At 44.5% G+C, this 19555-nt stretch overlaps 1 protein-coding gene across 1 annotated transcript in view; it reads left to right on the forward strand.

The window, feature by feature from the left end:
- The first annotated feature begins 874 nt into the window (after positions 1 to 874).
- Positions 875 to 19555, forward strand: part of PARP8 (poly(ADP-ribose) polymerase family member 8) — a 216765-nt gene continuing 198084 nt past the window's right edge. The window contains exons 1-2 of the mRNA XM_075269267.1: positions 875 to 1380; positions 1728 to 1782. Of these exons, the coding sequence (XP_075125368.1) occupies positions 1290 to 1380; positions 1728 to 1782 (146 nt within the window). The 5' untranslated portion in view covers positions 875 to 1289. The remainder of the gene's footprint in view (positions 1381 to 1727; positions 1783 to 19555) is intronic.

Raw genomic sequence — 19555 nt, forward strand, 5'->3', positions numbered from 1 at the left:
ATTAGTGTATACAAGTATAGCATCCGAGAAGTTTCCATAGTGTATACAAGCATAGGATCTGAAACGTTCCAGTAGTGCCTACAAGCATAGGATCAGTAACATATACAAGCATATGACCCGACAAGATCCAGTACTGTATACAAGTATAGGATCCGAAAGCTCTAGTAATGTATACAAACGTTCATACGAGCATATGACCCGACAAGATCCAGTACTGTATACAAGTATAGGATCCGAAAGCTCTAGTAATGTATACAAACGTTCATACGAGCATATGACCCGACAAGATCCAGTACTGTATACAAGTATAGGATCCGAAAGCTCTAGTAATGTAAACAAACGTTCATACGAGCATATGACCTGACAAGATCCGGCAGTGTATACATGCCTAGATGTAGCCTGCCAGCAGCTGATAGCACGGTATACAATCCGATAAGATCCATTAGTGCATACAAGTATATGATCAAACAAGATTCAGAAGGGTATACAAGCACATGATCAGTAGCATATATAAGCATATGACCCGAGAAGATCCAGCAGTGTATACAAGCCTGGATGAAGCCTGCCAGCAGTTGCTAGTACACTATAGGATCAGTAGAGTATAGACGCCTAGATGAAGCCTGCCAGCAGTTGTCACCACCACAGTATATGATCCATGGTGCCGCCTGAGATCCCTTCCTTACCCTCCCTTGGACTGCTATGAGTCAGTGTGCACTCTCCATATTCCCACACACATCTCAGTGTCTCCCCCTACCACATTGTGGGTGTGCCTCAGTGGGAGGCAGTGTCTGTGCTTCTTCCCAGGGCTAATGTGCCTGTGTGTAGTGGGGAGCTCAGTGTCTGCAGCTGTCCATGCACTCACTGCAGCCTCAGCGTCAGCTCTCCCCCTCCTCTCTATCCCTCTCTCTCTACCTCTCTCTCTCCTCCAGTCTCTGCTCCTCTCACTCTCTCCTCTCACTGGGAGCAGCTGATTATTGTTATTATTCACTCCCTCTCTTTATTGCACTGACAAGCGGGGGAGGATTTCAGCAACTCAGTCTATTGTCAGGAGGGGAAATTGCAATAAAACAGCAGCAGCAGCAGCAGAAGAAGAAGAAGCAGAACAGCAGTAGCAGCAGCAGCCTCCTCTTCCTCCTCTTCCTCCTCCTCCAGCAACAGCCACCTCCAGGAGCAGAAGCTTGGGCTGACCCAACACACCGGCTGCTTTATATATTCCCATTATTTGATGATTATTATTATTATACACTGAACTGGGGGAAAATAAAGCTGCTTTCCCAGGGATTTATTTCATGGGGATGTGTTCAAGGCAAGAGAGGATTCAGAAGGATATTGACATTGTCATTCAAAAGTGCAAGGCGGAGAAGGACTGCCTGTTTTCAGGTGAGTTATTGCCTATGGAGCCCTGGCAACATCCTACCCACAGTGCCCCCAATTCTGCCTTGGCTCCATTCATGTCATACGTTGCCATTCCACCCCATAGATAGATAAAAGGACGTGCACATTCTATATCGGTGCCTTGACATGTACCAAGAGCCGAAGACCCCCATCCCATTGCTTTCCCCTGCTATCTATCCATCTATTGCTATTTGGTTGCATCCACCGACAGCCGAAATCTGTTGCCATAGCACCAGTGCACTTGTTGAAATGGGGCTTCCTGCATGTAGGGGGTCTGGAAGAGGTCGGGAACGTAAGACTTTATCGTTTCTTTTCTTATTCCGTCCCTTTAGATTTCAGATACTCGGACAATACTTTCACCTTTACCTTCCTTGGAGGCTCCAAAAGGTATTGTTTGATTTCATTTCCTTAATGACGAGCCTCATGTTATGCATTGGGCTGTGTTGCCATGCCAGCGCCTCTTCTCAGGTTGCTGGAGGAGGCTGGAACAACAGACATGTTAAGTGTTATAAGCGTCGAAACGTAAAGCACGAGCTGGATGTAGCCTGGGACGTGTACAGTGTGTTATGTTGCTTGGATTGTGCAATTGCAACATTGTATCCGTTTTGTTTCCTGTTACACGTCGTATAGGAGAGCAGCAAGATCATAAGGTCTGCTGATTATTCCTATTAGTGGCAATAATAATCTGTCTTATACGTGCTGGGCCCAGGTTACAAGGCCATTGTGTATGAGACATAACCGGTGCTAAAGTTACACTTACACCCTTATAAATACATCAAGACACTGAGGGGCAAATGCAGCTTTATAGCATGGAATGATATCCCTGTGTAATAGGAATCACTAGTGATAGTCACTCATTGGACATTTCCTATCTAGTGTACACCAGACATATGACTGCATATGGGGCCTGTAGTATACAGTTTCGTATATACTACAATTGGGAGTGGATACAGCTTCCATCTGCTTACTAGCTATGGGGGCAAAGGTGGTGTTACCTGCTAAGCAACCCAAGCAATTGCTGACCACACGCTGACCAGACAACCATCAGCCCCCCCTAAGGGGGCAGTATACTATATGTGGGACATGAAGGGGGCAGTATACTATGTCTGGATGGACTAAAGGGGCAGTATACTATATGTGGGGCATGAAGGGGGCAGTATACTATTTGTGGATGGACTAAAGGGGCAGTATACTATATATGGAGCATGAAGGGACAGTACACTATGTGTGGGTGGACTAAGGGGGCAGTATATTATGTGTGGGGGATGAAGGGGGTCAGTATACTGTGTGTGGATGGACTAATCGGGTGGTATACTTGGTAAGGTGTTTGAAGGGTCAGTTTACTATGCATGGGTGGACTAAGAGAGCATTATACTACACATGTAGGGCAGTATTAGGGTGACACTCTCCAGACAACCATTCGTTGCACTAAGGGAACAGTATACTATGTGTGGGTGGACTAAAGGGACAGTATACCTGGTAGGGTGTTTGAAGGGTCAGTTTACTATGCGTGGTTGTGCTAATGGAACAGTATACTATTTATGGGGGCACTAAAAGGGCAGCATTAGGGTGACACTGACCAGACAACCATTAGTTGCACTAAGGTAACAGTATACAGTATATGGGGGCACTAAGAGACAGTATTACGGTGACGCTGACTAGACGACCATTAGTTGTACTAAGGGAATAGTATACAGTATATGAGGGCACTAAAAGGGCAGTATTAAGGTGATGCTGACTAGATGACCATTAGTTGAACTAAGGGAATAGTATACTATATGTGGGGGCACTAAAAGGGCAGTATTAAGGTGGCACTGACCAGACAACCATTAGTTACACTAATGGAACAGTATACTATATATGGGGGCACTAAAAGGGCAATATTAGGTGGGACCTCCACAAATAATTTTGCTTTTTCATATCCACGTCAATATGTGGGTAGAGGATTTCTGTGTAATGCCTTTCTAAGGCCCCATGCACAAGATTGCAGGTTGTTTTCATACAGAGTATCTGCATTTACAGGTCTGTAGTTATGGATAATATGTGGAGCCCTTCATTTCTATGGCCCTGGTTTCACATCTGTAGTTTTTCCTGATGTGTCCAGGTTGTAGAAAAAAAAAAACAAAATATGGAGCAGTTGCCATTTTTTTTGGATTCATTCTCTTCATTCAGGTGTACAAGTCAGGGTAAAATCGGATGTAACATTCGTTCGGTATCTATAGACCCGTACACTGCACACGGCCATGAAGACTGTGTTCCAAGACAACACTTCCTGGACAGGACTTATAGAAGAACTCACAAGATTTTTTCCCGTCCACCTATAATTGTATTGGGGTAATAAGTAACACCATTAAAACACCCCACGTGACACCCCAAATCACAAAGCCTCTTCTGTGTATACCTTCCTTATGTATTCCTATAGGGGGGGGGGGGGTGGGCTCCTTTAAGACTATGTATGACATTATAGCTACCCATTACTGTCAATTGAACAAAATTGGGGCTTTGTGCATCTAAATATTTGTGTCCCGATTTTGAATCATTCTAAACCATCTCCTGTGTCTCCTGTGTTATATATTAGATCTATTTTACATTTATACTGTTACAAATTCCTATACTGAGGTACTATACTGTACATGTATGAGTGACCTCAGATTAGAAATGTATACGTTAGGTGCTATATCTAATATCATGGTCTATTTTTGTTGGTGATAAAGTATAATGTAGAATTTCCTGCCCTAAAGTTTTCCTGGTGCCTATAGTTTGTGTATCGGCTTTTGTAGTGTCCGGCAAAGCTTCTTAGCAATGGTAATAAGCATATATAGCAGTCGTATGGTTTGTCCACGTGTAGATTTGTTGCAAAAATTTCTGCAATTGTCGCATTAATATAAATGGAGTTTGCACAAAGCCATTCACCTGCTGCAGACGTGGCCCCGTTCAGATGCAAGGGATGGATTTTCAGCTTGGTATACAATTGTTAGCAAGTACCTGAATGTAATATTGTTATTGACACCATTGTGTTCTACAGTGCACATTGTATACCGTCCTACTTGCAGAGGAGTGAAAGAGAGACAGAATGTGCAGCGCTATATGTGCCATGGCAAATTTAGCCCCATCCCAGCCCATTTCTCATCCATTTCTCTTCATGCCCTAACAAAGTATAATGCCCCGATAGTCACCCTAATATGTTATGCCCCCACATTATAGTGTTTCTCTTCAGCTGCCTTCACAGTATAAGGCCCCTCCTTTGTGCATCCACATTTAATGTCCCCCTCCAGCTGCGTCTCAACTTAATGTCCCTCTCCAACTGCCCTACAGTGTAATGTCCCCCTACAGCGCACAGTGTAATGTCCCCCTACAGCTGCCCCACAGTGTAATGTCCCCCTACAGATGCCCCACAATGTAATGTCCCCCTACAACTTCCTTACAATATAATGTCACCCTACAGCTGCCCCACAGTGTAATGTCCCCCTACAGCTACCCCACAATGTAATGTCCCCCTACAGCTCTCCCACAATGTAATGTCCCCCTACAGCTGCCCCACAGTGTAATGTCCCCCTACAGCTGCCCCACAGTGTAATGTCCCCCTACAGCTGCCCCACAGTGTAATGTCTCCCTACAGCTGCCACACAGTGTAATGTCCCCCTACAGCTCTCCCACAATGTAATGTCCCCCTACAGCTGCCGCACAGTGTAATGTCCCCCTACAGCTGCCCCACAATGTAATGTCCCCCTACAGCTGCCGCACAGTGTAATGTCCCCCTACAGCTGCCCCACAATGTAATTTCCCCGTACAATTGCCCCTCAGTGTAATGTCACCCTCCAGCTGCTGCACAGTGTAATGTCCCACTACAGCTGCTGCACAGTGTAATGTCCCCCTACAGCTGCCCCACAGCGTAATGTCCCCCTATAACTGCCCCACAGTGTAATGTCACCCTATAACTGCCCTGCAATATAATGTCACCCTACAGCTGCCCCACAGTGTAATGTCCCCCTACAGCTGCCCCACAGTGTAATGTCCCCCTACAGCTCTCCCACAATGTAATGTCCCCCTACAGCTGCCGCACAATGTAATGTCCCCCTACAGCTGCCGCACAGTGTAATGTCTCCCTACAGCTGCCGCACAGTGTAATGTCTCCCTACAGCTGCCCCACAGTGTAATGTCCCCCTACAGCTCTCCCACAATGTAATGTCCCCCTACAGCTGCCGCACAATGTAATGTCCCCCTACAGCTGCCGCACAGTGTAATGTCTCCCTACAGCTGCCGCACAGTGTAATGTCTCCCTACAGCTGCCCCACAGTGTAATGTCCCCCTACAGCTCTCCCACAATGTAATGTCCCCCTACAGCTGCCGCACAATGTAATGTCCCCCTACAGCTGCCGCACAGTGTAATGTCCCCCTACAGCTGCCCCACAATGTAATGCCCCCCTACAGCTGCCCCACAGTGTAATGCCCCCCTACAGCTGCCCCACAGTGTAATGTCCCCCTACAGCTGCCCCACAGTGTAATGTCCCCCTACAGCTGCCCCACAGTGTAATGCCCCCCTACAGCTGCCCCACAGTGTAATGTCCCCCTACAGCTGCCCCACAGTGTAATGTCCCCCTACAGCTGCCCCACAGTGTAATGTCCCCCTACAGCTGCCCCACAGTGTAATGTCACCCTACAACTGCCCCACAGTGTAATGTCCCCCTACAGCTGCCACACAGTTTAATGTCCCCCTACAACTGCCCCACAATGTAATGTCCCCCTACAGCTGCCCTACAATATAATGTCACCCTACAGCTGCCGCACAGTGCAATGTTACCCTACAGCTGCCCCATAATGTAATGTTCCCCTACAGCTGCCCCACAGTGTAATGTCCCCCTACAGCTCTCCCACAATGTAATGTCCCCCTACAACTGCCCCACAGTGTAATGTCCCCCTACAGCTGCCCCACAGTGCAATGTCCCCCTACAGCTGCCCCATAATGTAATGTTCCCCTACAGCTGCCCCACAGTGTAATGTCCCCCTACAGCTCTCCCACAATGTAATGTCCCCCTACAGCTGCCCCACAGTGTAATGTCCCCCTACAGCTGCCCCACAGTGTAATGTCCCCCTACAGCTGCCCCACAGTGTAATGTCCCCCTACAGCTGCCCCACAGTGTAATGTCTCCCTACAGCTGCCCCACAGTGTAATGTCCCCCTACAGCTGCCCCACAATGTAATGTCACCCTATAACTGCCACACAGTGTAATGTCCCCCTACAGCTGCCCCACAGTGTAATGTCCCCCTACAGCTGCCCCACAGTGTAATGTCCCCCTACAGCTGCCCCACAATGTAATGTCCCCCTACAGCTCTCCCACAATGTAATGTCCCCCTACAGCTGCCCCACAGTGTAATGTCCCCCTACAGCTGCCCCACAGTGTAATGTCCCCCTACAGCTGCCCCACAGTGTAATGTCCCCCTACAGCTGCCCCACAATGTAATGTTCCCCTACAGCTGCCCAACAGTGTAATGTCCCCCTACAGCTCTCCCACAATGTAATGTCCCCCTACAACTGCCCCACAGTGTAATGTCCCCCTACAGCTGCCCCACAGTGCAATGTCCCCCTACACCTGCCGCACAGTGTAATGTCCCCCTACAGCTGCCGCACAGTGTAATGTCCCCCTACAGCTGCCCCACAGTGTAATGTCCCCCTACAGCTCTCCCACAATGTAATGTCCCCCTACAGCTGCCCCACAGTGTAATGTCCCCCTACAGCTGCCCCACAGTGTAATGTCCCCCTACAGCTGCCCCACAGTGTAATGTCCCCCTACAGCTGCCCCACAGTGTAATGTCCCCCTACAGCTCTCCCACAATGTAATGTCACCCTATAACTGCCCCACAATTAAATGTGCCCAGGTACACATTGGATACACAATGTATACACAATGGATGCACACAACCATTATACAGTGCATTTATACTGGGGGCATCCTCTACGCCTAGAGAACATTGTACCAGTATCACAGATGGAGATTCTTCACAGTACGAGCAGTGTGATTCTGGAACTCACTGCTATAGGATGTGCCTACAGATATCTAGATTTTTGGTTGCGACAATTTGATCCAAGATTATACTTATTGCCGAATTTGGATCATGGCTTTTAGTTTACAGTTCACGCTGTCAATATAAGTCATCTATTTCTGGTTTTGTGCAGTGTATATTAGCGGCCTGGCAGCAATCCAGGCCCCAGGTTCACGCTGGGGTTGGCTCTGCATCTTTTAGGTCCATAGGAGGTCCAGAATAATGGAGAGGTGTACCCCTAAAACAGTGGTAGCACGCATAGTCTGACGGACCCCATTTACTATAATGAGGTCCATCGATTTTAAACTAAAACTAATGGAGGAAGGAGTCTTCTGTGCAGGACTTTTTCCACCACTGTTTTTTGGCGGATACCGCGACAGATTCTACAATGGTGGACAAAGCCTGATGAGATATTGATGGACTATCGTAAAGAAAAGATAAAATAAGACAGAAAACCTCTTTAATTGCAACTATAGAGAGGGGTCCACTCCCAGTGGTAGGGAATCTGTGGACATGCTATAAATGTCTAAAACTAGGTTAATACCAGCACCAAATGTCCCTTGCTCTGGTCCAAACGAGGGCTACAACAACGAACAAAGAGACCAGTAAAATGTTGCCGGTAATGTAAAACATTGCGGTTTTTGCCTAAATCTGAGGCTGCAGGAACGCAGCTTTTTTTGTTGCAGATTTTGATGCAGGATTAGATTGAGCATTAGGGAGAAGTATAAGAACTTCCTATATCTTTCCCAGTCCTTTTGTATCCAGTCTTGGCTTTGGCTCAAAAAACTGCAGCAAAATCTGCAACATGAAAAATCTGTGTTTCCGCACGTGGGGCATCTGCCATCCGCTTTCGAGCACTATATGGCTACCACCAGACTACAGACTACTGCATTGCATGTTATAGGAGTGGCAGTAACTAAAGATTTTTTACCTCCCTTGGAATTAGGCACTTTTCAGGATGCATAACATTACCGCCAGTCGCCTGCAGCTACAATGGAAGTGCGTGTGCTTGCTGATTTTTATTGTGAGGGTTTCATAGCACAGGAGACAATATTCTTGTCTTACATTTATTTGGCAAGTGGTAATAATTCACCCAGGGCGGCAGCTCGTCTGGATTCGTGTTTATTGCCATTCATTTGCAGGAGATTACATTTGCTGGAATATCTCTGGGTGCTTCATATGTAAAGGAAGTAAGGCTGCGTCTGATATGGGGGATAGATCTGAAGTGTCTGTTAGGTTGGGTATTGCCCTGTGCAAAACCCTATTGACATATCATTTCTCCACGTGTGGGATCAGGGTGCAAACATCAAAGCCAGTGGTGCCCCCTACAGGTCTTACGCCTCTCTGCCTAGCCCTGTGAAAATGAATTGGTTGTTAGTTGATAGATTTAGTGAATATTCTGATACTATGTCACAAAAGTAATGCATAGTATCATGAAGGTGTACCCAGGGATCAGCTGATATCTGCAGGGGATGGTTTATCCACCCTTATATGTAGCATTAAATACTGTATATGGATGGACTGGTTATTATCATTAGCTGCACTTACATAATGGATATTTGCTATGGCTTATACAATAGTTGGAATCCCATATGGTGTACCGCCTGGCGTGATGTCCACAAACCCTAATAGACAGCCCTATGAAGAGTATTAGTCAGAATAGAACTATATATATATGGACTTATCTCTACTCATATACATGTACAGTTAGTGACATCTATAGATACTGGTAGGGGACATTAATTTGTGCATTGCTTCTATGCCGTGACATCACTGTATTATTTCTGAACAGTGACATCAGGTGTTCATTTTCCCTGCAGGATGACATCATTCATTGCTGTCACAGTGTACATGGTGACCTTTATTGTGTCTGTTATGCCTGTGCTATGATGTGACATTATGACGTTCATTACTGTGAAATCATTGTATAATTCATGTCGTGTCACTGTGTGTATTATCTCTGTACTGTGACATCACTGTGTGTATTATCTCTGTACTGTGACATCACTGTGTGTATTATATCTGTACTGTGACATCACTGTGTGTATTATCCCTGTACTGTGACATCACTGTGTGTATTATCCCTGTACTGTGACATCACTGTGTGTATTATCCCTGTACTGTGACATCACTGTGTGTATTATCCCTGTACTGTGACATCACTGTGTGTATTATCCCTGTACTGTGACATCACTGTGTGTATTATCCCTGTACTGTGACATCACTCTGTGTATTATCCCTGTACTGTGACATCACTGTGTGTATTATCCCTGTACTGTGACATCACTGTGTGTATTATCCTGTACTGTGACATCACTGTGTGTATTATCCCTGTACTGTGACATCACTGTGTGAATTATCCTGTACTGTGACATCACTGTGTGTATTATCCCTGTACTGTGACATCACTGTGTGTATTATCTGTACTGTGACATCACTGTGTGTATTATCCCTGTACTGTGACATCACTGTGTGTATTATCCTGTACTGTGACATCACTGTGTGTATTATCTCTGTACTGTGACATCACTGTGTGTATTATCCCTGTACTGTGACATCACTGTGTGTATTATCCCTGTACTGTGACATCACTGTGTGTATTATCTCTGTACTGTGACATCACTGTGTGTATTATCCTGTACTGTGACATCACTGTGTGTATTATCCCTGTACTGTGACATCACTGTGTGTATTATCTCTGTACTGTGACATCACGGTGTGTATTATCTCTGTACTGTGACATCACTGTGTGTATTATCCCTGTACTGTGACATCACGGTGTGTATTATCTCTGTACTGTGACATCACTGTGTGTATTATCCCTGTACTGTGACATCACTGTGTGAATTATCCTGTACTGTGACATCACTGTGTGTATTATCCCTGTACTGTGACATCACTGTGTGTATTATCCCTGTACTGTGACATCACTGTGTGTATTATCCTGTACTGTGACATCACTGTGTGTATTATCCCTGTACTGTGACATCACTGTGTGTATTATCCCTGTACTGTGACATCACTGTGTGTATTATCCCTGTACTGTGACATCACTGTGTGTATTATCCTGTACTGTGACATCACTGTGTGTATTATCCCTGTACTGTGACATCACTGTGTGTATTATCCTGTACTGTGACATCACTGTGTGTATTATCTCTGTACTGTGACATCACTGTGTGTATTATCCCTGTACTGTGACATCACTGTGTGAATTATCCTGTACTGTGACATCACTGTGTGTATTATCTCTGTACTGTGACATCACTGTGTGTATTATCCTGTACTGTGACATCACTGTGTGTATTATCTCTGTACTGTGACATCACTGTGTGTATTATCTCTGTACTGTGACATCACTGTGTGTATTATCTCTGTACTGTGACATCACTGTGTGTATTATCCCTGTACTGTGACATCACTGTGTGTATTATCCCTGTACTGTGACATCACTGTGTGTATTATCCTGTACTGTGACATCACTGTGTGTATTATCCCTGTACTGTGACATCACTGTGTGTATTATTCCTGTACTGTGACATGACTGTGTGTATTATCCCTGTACTGTGACATCACGGTGTATTATCTCTGTACTGTGACATCACTGTGTGTATTATTCATATACTGTATATTGATCAGAAGCTTTTCATGCTTTGTACTTGCTTCCTATAGTAGTCAGTCATGGTTTGCATGTGGCCCTGTCCCATGTTTTCCAGTGGGGCCCCTTGGTTACACCGCCCTCAGAATAGTGTTGTTGAGGTTCCATAATACATAATGTATTCTTCTTTCTGCACACCCAGAGTAACAATCTCTAGGATTGGCATGGCGGCCTTCCCGCGGAGTATTCGCCGCTTCCTGGACTCCTCCGCCTGCTGTTTATTTCACTAGTAAATCTTTTATTCAAGTTTCCAATTACAAAAATATATACGAACTGCAGCAAAAAACTTTATGTGCTAGTTGTTGTGTCACACCATGGCTTATCGTAATGGGGCTTTAAAGTGACAGACATTTCGCTGTCTGTTCCGCAGTGACGTCTCAGAGACATGAAGCGTGAAGACTTGTTAAATGTTGTCATTAAGCTCTACATAATTTGTGCGAGGGAAAGTGAAAGCTTTATACTTGTTTGTTTTTCTCCTGGTTGTCTTTCACTATTAATTTCAGCGCTGTAAAGCATTTCATGTAGACTCGCCGCCGTCGTCTGGAAATCATGACATCATTAGGGAAGTATTGGCTCTAGACTGGCATCTCCAGTGGAGGAAAACACTGCAGTGTGCATTGCTAGATGTTTGTGCATCCTTTGCATTTGCTTCAACTTTCAGGCTAAAAATATTGGTGCCCATCTGATTAGTGGTTGTCAGATACCCAACACCCCATTTATCAGCTATTCTCAACAGCTGATACGCAGAGAATGGAGCAGGAATCAGACAGCTCCGTTCTACATGTAGTGGTCAGATCAGGTACTGCAGATCAACACCCATTCATGACTTTGGATATGGGATGTCCCTCACTCCTACCTAAAACCACCCAAACTACGGTAAATAATGACTTTGGAATAAATGCACAAAACACTTTATTTTGGTTGTAAAAATGGCCACAGCTTTATTAAACTCACAGAAGTAAAATAATGACAGAAGGAGTCAGGTGAAGTGCTAGACCATTGGGATTCACGAATACCGTGAGATCCCCAGCTGTCTGACATGCAGCACCCGGCCAGACAGCAATAAATAAATAAAGGGGGGCAGCACGCTCCGGCTTGCAATTCTAGCAGAGCCAGTACACTTTAAGGGCACCAACGACCCTGTGCTTAACCACTGTGCCCGCCTCTGGATGACGTTACTATTACGACATCCTTCAGGCTGGCCATTTCTAAAGCTCAGCCTGTTCACCACCATGAGGTTTAACCTCCTCTATTAGTTAAAATAAGTCTACAATAACTTGCCTGCAACTTCCACCTGACTCCTCAACCGCAAAAGTAAAGCTGTGACAGTTTATCAATGGACCATGTGACACGTAATACTTTATTACACACGACTGACTAAATAATGGCAAACCCCCGACTCACAAAGAGTCATCCTACAGCACTCAGGAGAGGAAAAAACCCCTGTGGAGGAAACCTCTAGGGAACCATGGCTGGAGGACTGCCCTTCCCTTGGGCCTAGAAGGATAATGCCCAACAATAACTCATCAGTCATCTCATAATTGAATATATAGAGCCAAATACACAATTACAGTAACAAAGCAATGATACAATAATACATTAGATAGGAAAATGTGAAAAAAAAATTAAAAAATAAAAAACAAGTATAACATAGTGATGCAAAGAGGGCGGGAGGGCGGGAAATGCTTCATCCAGGTCTTGTGATGAGAAAGAGGATGAAGATGGATGAGACAGGAAGTGACATCTATTCCTAACTCCTCCCTCCCTACAGTAACACACTAAGCACCATATACTAAAGCAGAATATACACAGATATATACTCCTACTACAGATATATACTCCTACACAGAACATACAGATATACACTCCTACAGCAGAACATACACAGATATATACTCCTACAGCTGTATATACACTAAAGCTGAATATACACCGATATATTCTTAAAGCTGACCCAGTCTGTATAAATCTACTCAACTACTGCACAAAGAAGAAACTGCAGGAGTTATTGGTTCCCCCATCCCAAAGTCATGTCCCCCTTTGCTGATGGCTCCGGGGGTGTCTTTCCAAAAGAGCCAAAGCTGCTGTGACTCCATTCCGCCACTACACAGAGAACAGCACTATCTGCTTCCTGCTCCATTCTCTGTGTATCAGCTGCTGAGAACAGCTAATCGATGAAGGATGGGCAAATCATTTGATGATTCAACCCAAATATTCCAAATAGTTTTTTTTTTTTAAAGAATCCAAACAATTTGGGATCCATCTTGGATCATTTATTTTTGTAAAATCCAGAAAACCCCATTTAGCACTTCATATAGTCAATAGGTTCTGATAAACGGCAGCCTTGCCTTCTTCTACGTTGCGGCACTCACCCCATACATTTATGAGCAATATCAGCAATTCTTCCATACACTTTACTTTTAGAAGATTGATACTTGTAGTGCTCCTTATTACAATAAATTAGGAGAATGTCACAATATTGTAAATTTCCTTTGATTTCTATCTCTGGCTACAGTCACAGTATCACTGTCAGTCACCTGTCTGGGATCCTGCAATGTTCTCTTTAGCCACTAGACCTAATAATCGACTGACACTTGCCATTTCTATAGGGGGTTTCTATACAGGCGTCACTTCATTTATATCACAGACAGAATTACAATAGAAGATAACACTGCTCATTGTATCCACAATATTGTAAATTTCCTTTGATTTCGATCTCTGGCTACAGTCACAGTATCACTGTCATTCACCCGTCTGGGATCTTGCAATGTTCTTTTTAGCTACTAGACGTAATAATCGACTGACACTTCTATAGGAGGTTTCTATACAGAAGTCACTTCATTTATATCACAGACAGGATTACAATAGAAGTTAACACCACGCATTGTATCCAGTACAGAGAATAGATGATGTCACAGTTTGTCTCTTCCTCCTCCTTGCACCAAACATGTCTAGAAGACTCTCCCATAGACCTCAATGGGTCGGATCCAGACTATTGTTGACCATACTGTAAAGCATATCACTAAATGCTGTTAAACGAACAGAGGAAAAGCTCAGACAAGATGGCTGCCCCATGCATAGAAAAAAACAACGAAAAATCTACAAGCAGAAAAACAGTAGAAAAAAAGTGATCGATTTCGATATTTAATTTTATTTTAATACATAAGGAAATTAAAATTAAACAGTACCAAGGCTTGAGCGTGACTGTGATGGGTCACTACTCCATTTTTGGATAAATCTCCCCTTATGTCTCTTAAGCCCGCCCTCTTGCCCAATAGTTTTTGTTCCTGTACTCTCTGCCGATTGTTACAATTTCCTGGATACTCTTCTTATTCTTTCTCCTATCTGTGTATTGAGGGTTTGCTATATATTTGAGTCCTGCTCTGCTATAGAATGATATTTTTCGCTCCCCGTGACCCTGTTTTATGAGCTGACATGGTGTTGGGAAAGGAAGTGGTGACGAGGCCTTGAGAATGTTCGCAGCCTGCAGAATACTGCATTAAGCACAAATTCTGCAAACCTCAATAAACCCCTGTATATAGACAGTGACTGCAATGGAGAGGATATTTGTTTTTGCACCAAGCATTTTTGTTAGAGAATAAGCTGATCACAGGAGACCCCCGGGGGGCAGCAAATGTTTAATTCCCATGCAGTGCTACTGATTCAGATCAATGGTCTGGCCCTGTAACACATGGACATGCTGAATCCTCCAGAGTCACCGACACTCTTTGTAGTCTCAGCCTGATGGGGTCCCTGAATTGCCATAAAGTGACTGTCTGGGATGTTAAAAACAATTGCAAAAAGGAGGGAAAGTGGTAAAATAAAATATGGTGATTTATACGAATTTGTTAACTCCTCCCTGTACTCCAGGACTGACGCTCCAGTGGACCATGCTGGTCTTCAATGTGTTCTGCAATGATCATGTATAATGCATGTGGTCTTAGGCCCGGTTCCGTTCCCCCCTTTGCATGAAGTTCTGCAAGCAGCACTTTTTTCTCCGCATTTTTCGTGTGAAACCCACATGCTCCCCATCATAGTCTATGGAGTCCGCAGGTTTCCTAAGGTAACCGCTTCTTTAGGCGGATTAGGTTTCCGTTCAGCGGGTCCGAACAAAAACCCATGCGTAGATGTGAATCAGGCCTGAGCTGTGAGGTCTGCCTATATGGCAGGAGACGATTGGGCCGGCATAGTTACGTGGCATGTCATCACTACTGAGCAGGTAACCAGACTGACGGTGACGGTGGCGATGGATCTCCAGGAAATTAGCAAATGCGTAAATGTTTTCTTTATAGTTTACCACATTCCGTTTTTGTAATTTTTTTTCCTTAAATAAAATATCAGACGACCCTTTTATTCCAGTAATGCCTTTAAATATGGACAACCTATCCTTGGGATAAGTGATCAATATCAATTCATTGGCAGTCCAACACCCAGCACCCTCACTGATCAGCAGTTTGTGGTATTCAGATTAGTGCTTCCTTGTCAAGTTCATAATCAAGCAGAGCGCCGTACATTATATAATGGTTGTGCTCGGTATTGCAGCTCAGCCCCATATACGTGGGTCCATGTTACCCATGAATAGCATGACCTGTTAGATGAAAGCTGCTGCTTTGATCATCTGATCTGTAGGGGTCCTTGGTGCTGCACCCCTACTGATCTCATATTGAAGATAGGTCGTGAATATTTTAGGCCTGGATAAGCTCTTTAACCCCTTCCCACTCAGTGCCATACCATTATGTTGTGCATATGCTTAATGCTCTGTAATAGTACGGCGCTGTACAGTCGCAGACACAGGAGCTGTGCCTACGATATTACTTCTGAATCTCGGCTGTATTACACAGCTGAGACCTGGGACTAGCTGCTGGTGTAAGATACTCCGACTCAGACTGCTTAACCCCTAAGATGCCGTGATCAGTAGCAATCATGGCACCTGGATGGTTTGGAGGCATGATCACCCCACACCCTTCAATCCCCTGCCCTTCAAGCAGCTGCCTCCTGACTGCCCTTCCCTATAACACATGGGGAGCCTATGTGCAATATACTTCAATACTCTGCCTTGGGGGATCAAAGATCTCAGGTTCAAGTCCCCTTGCGAGACAGGAAAAAAGTTTTTTAAAAAAAGCAATAATAAGTTAAAAACCCACCTTTTAATAAAAAAAAAACCAACTAAACAAACATATATTGGGATACGTATGTACATGTATAAGTATTAGAGATGAGCGAATAGTATTCGAAACTGCAGTTTCGAACACCTCGCTCCATAGGAATGAATGGGAGCAGCCAGCGCTTAACCCCTTGCAGTTCGCCCACTCCCATTCATTCCTATGGGAGCGAGGTATTCGAAACTAAAGTTTTGAACAGTATTCGCTCATCTCTAATAATTATGTATATATCCCCATGTACTTAGAAAACATATACAGTATACCCCAAAATGGTGCCAAATAAAAGTACAACTCGTCGCGCAAAGAATAAGCCCTCACACAGAATTTTTTTTTTTTTAAAAAAAAAGTGAATTTTGGAACCTGGGGAGGAAAAATATGAAAAAGTCACCAAGCATTAAAATCCAAACTACCCTGTGTCCTTGAAGGGTTAATTGGTTTTTCAGTAATATAGTAATGAATAATATAGAATTATATAATAACCAGGATATATTCCATATCACATACAGTGTATCCTTGTGATAAAGTAACGCACTTGCCATTCCCTTTCTATACGATGCTACGTACTCTACCAGGTACTATACCGCCATATCCCGAGAAGTGTTTGCTCTAGTACATAAATGGTGTTATTAATACAAGGAGCCGGTTGGGGGCTTTATATTAATGTTGACAGAGGTAATACAAATATTTTTTTGGAAAATAACAAGCAAACCATGGGCCATCTAATAGTGACATCAATCAGAGCGCGAATCCGGATAACAATAGTGATATGGGAGAGATCATTAGCGCAGTAGCAGGATGGAGCTCATGAATAATCCGACACAGAAATGAAGCCATATCCTCGCTTGGGTCGAGAATATATCTTCTCACCTGCCTCAATAGCTTCCTGTTAGCACTTAAGATAACTATAATTATACCTGGCGGAGAAGCCTTTCTAACATTAGAAAACCTAGGCATACAACAGGCGATAAGAGCGCATTTGCAAAAACGGGTCCGTGCAAATACCATGGCCATGATTTCTGGGTGTCTCTGGTTCCTGTTGGCATTCTCTGCCTTTGTTTAACAGTGTTAGCTTCCTGCTGTGAAGCTTCATGTGTAGCTGTTACACTAACTCCTTTTCGCTTAGCTCCCCCTTCCTCTCTCACTCCTACACTCCCCTCCCTGTCTCACTAACCAAGAGATCCCACCCATTGCTAGCCCCTCCCATGTATCTATTTAGCCTAGCGATCCCATCCATTACTAAACCCCTCCTACCCTCCCCTGTCTCTTTTTAGCCTAGTGATCCCACCCATTACTAGCCCCTCCCACCCTCCCCTGTCTCTCTTTAAACTGGGGATCCCGCCCATTACTAGCCCCTCCCACCCCCATTTCCCTAGCTAACCTCTTCCACCCACTGCTAGAAGAAAGGAATAGGGGAGGAGCTGTCCCGGACACAGAAAGGCTTGGTAAGTATTCATGGGGATAGGGGAGGGGGAAGAGTAATGGTGACGTTCCGTTACGGAAGCGGTGAAACAGAACTTCACCGGATTATCAGAAAATGTCCCTGGAGCAGTCACATGATCGCTCCAGTGAAATGGGTGATTATAGTTTTTTTTTTCTTAATTGAAGTAAATTACAAGTTAGGCGAGGGTGGGGGTTACTTTAGGGGTTAATTTTTAGTTTATCCTGGACAACCCCTTTAATACCAATCTTCTTGATAAAATCAACCCTGTTTAGTTCCTATTAATAATCCCCTTTTGCCTATTTTTATACAACGCCTATTATTACGCCATTATTACGCCCATCCCTACTTAAATAAACACAACAGCTTCTATTAATAATCCCCACCCCTGCTTATCTTAATTCAACTCCTATTAATAAATTCCACCCCTGCTGAGTTAAAGTTCTGGGACAGATGCGGTTTTATATACCGCCAGAAAGCAGAATTCTCGGCACTGTCGGCTTTCCCCATTATGTGCTGGAGATATCATTGCCGTCCATTTTGGCACCCATATCTCTCCAATGTCAGAAGGGCGTTCCTGACAGCCTAGCATAATCATTTGTGACATTGCCAGAATTTGGCTCATTTTGGTGAAATCCTCCGATTCTTTATTCTTTCCCTTGTTACTCTATTAATAGCTGAGATCTGTACATTGTTCCTCACTGGAGTATGGGTATATAGATTCTTCTGCAGGGAAGCTGAGACTGGGGGTGCAATTGCAAACAGAGATATCTCTTGACCACACCTGGGCAATGTCCGGCCCGTGGGCCACATCCGGCCCTCTGACTGCTTCTATCCGGCCTGCATAGCTAGTGGAAGTTTTTTCAAGGACCTGTGATGATGTCATCACAGCCTATCACCAGTATAGCCTAGGATTCGTTAGTGGGCGGAGCCACATGGGACTGTGTGCTTCCTGCAAGCTGCCAGCAATGGAGGCTGCTGGATGATAAAGAGAGAAGAGACAGCATCTGTGAGCAAGAGGGAGGAATAGGGGCAGATGTAGGGGGGGCAGTTAAACTGAATGCACATGGAGAGGGGACATTAAACTAGGGGCAGATGGAGGGTGATATTAAACTGGGGTAGCTGGAGGAGGATATTAAACCATGGAGGGTAGCTGGAGGGGGCATGTCTGCCTCTAGTTGCCCCCACTTTAATGTCCCCCTCCAGCTGCCCCAGTTTAATGTCTAGTTTCTGCTTGTTTATACTGGGGCACCAGGAGAGGGACTTAATACTGTGGGACATTTGCAGGAAAATGTTATAATGTGGGGGTGTATAATGTTAGGGTGACTGTAGGAGGATTTTACTTTGTGGGGCACATGGAAAAATGATTGAGAATGGGCGGAGTCAGCGGAGAAGTGCGTGGAGCTAAATTTGCCACGTCGCCCTCCAGAACCGTTACAATTTCTCATGTGGCCCCATGGGAAAAATAATTGCCCACCCCTGATCTTGAGTATTAAAACATAGAACAGTGTTTCTGGTGCCCTATAAAATAGGAGACTCTTCGCTTTTATATGACACCAAGCTGAGGTTGGCCTATGGCTGCCGCTACTCTGTGTTTACAACTGCTGATATCTCTGGACATAACACAGCTAACACTGTGATCCTGGTGTCATATGAAAGTTGACAATCTCAGATCCCAAAATCACTGTTTAGTACCTCAATATAACTGTTAGAAGTGTCCCCATCTTCAATGTCCCTGCTTTACACAACCACTCACTGTACTCCTATGCCGTATAAATGCTTTTAGAAGTAATTTTATTATTCGCAGATTTGCCTTAAGACATATGCCGTATGTTATTTCTAGTGCTAAGCCTATAAGAT

The sequence above is a fragment of the Leptodactylus fuscus genome, chromosome 1, assembly GCF_031893055.1.
Source record: "Leptodactylus fuscus isolate aLepFus1 chromosome 1, aLepFus1.hap2, whole genome shotgun sequence".
NCBI lineage: Eukaryota > Metazoa > Chordata > Amphibia > Anura > Leptodactylidae > Leptodactylus > Leptodactylus fuscus.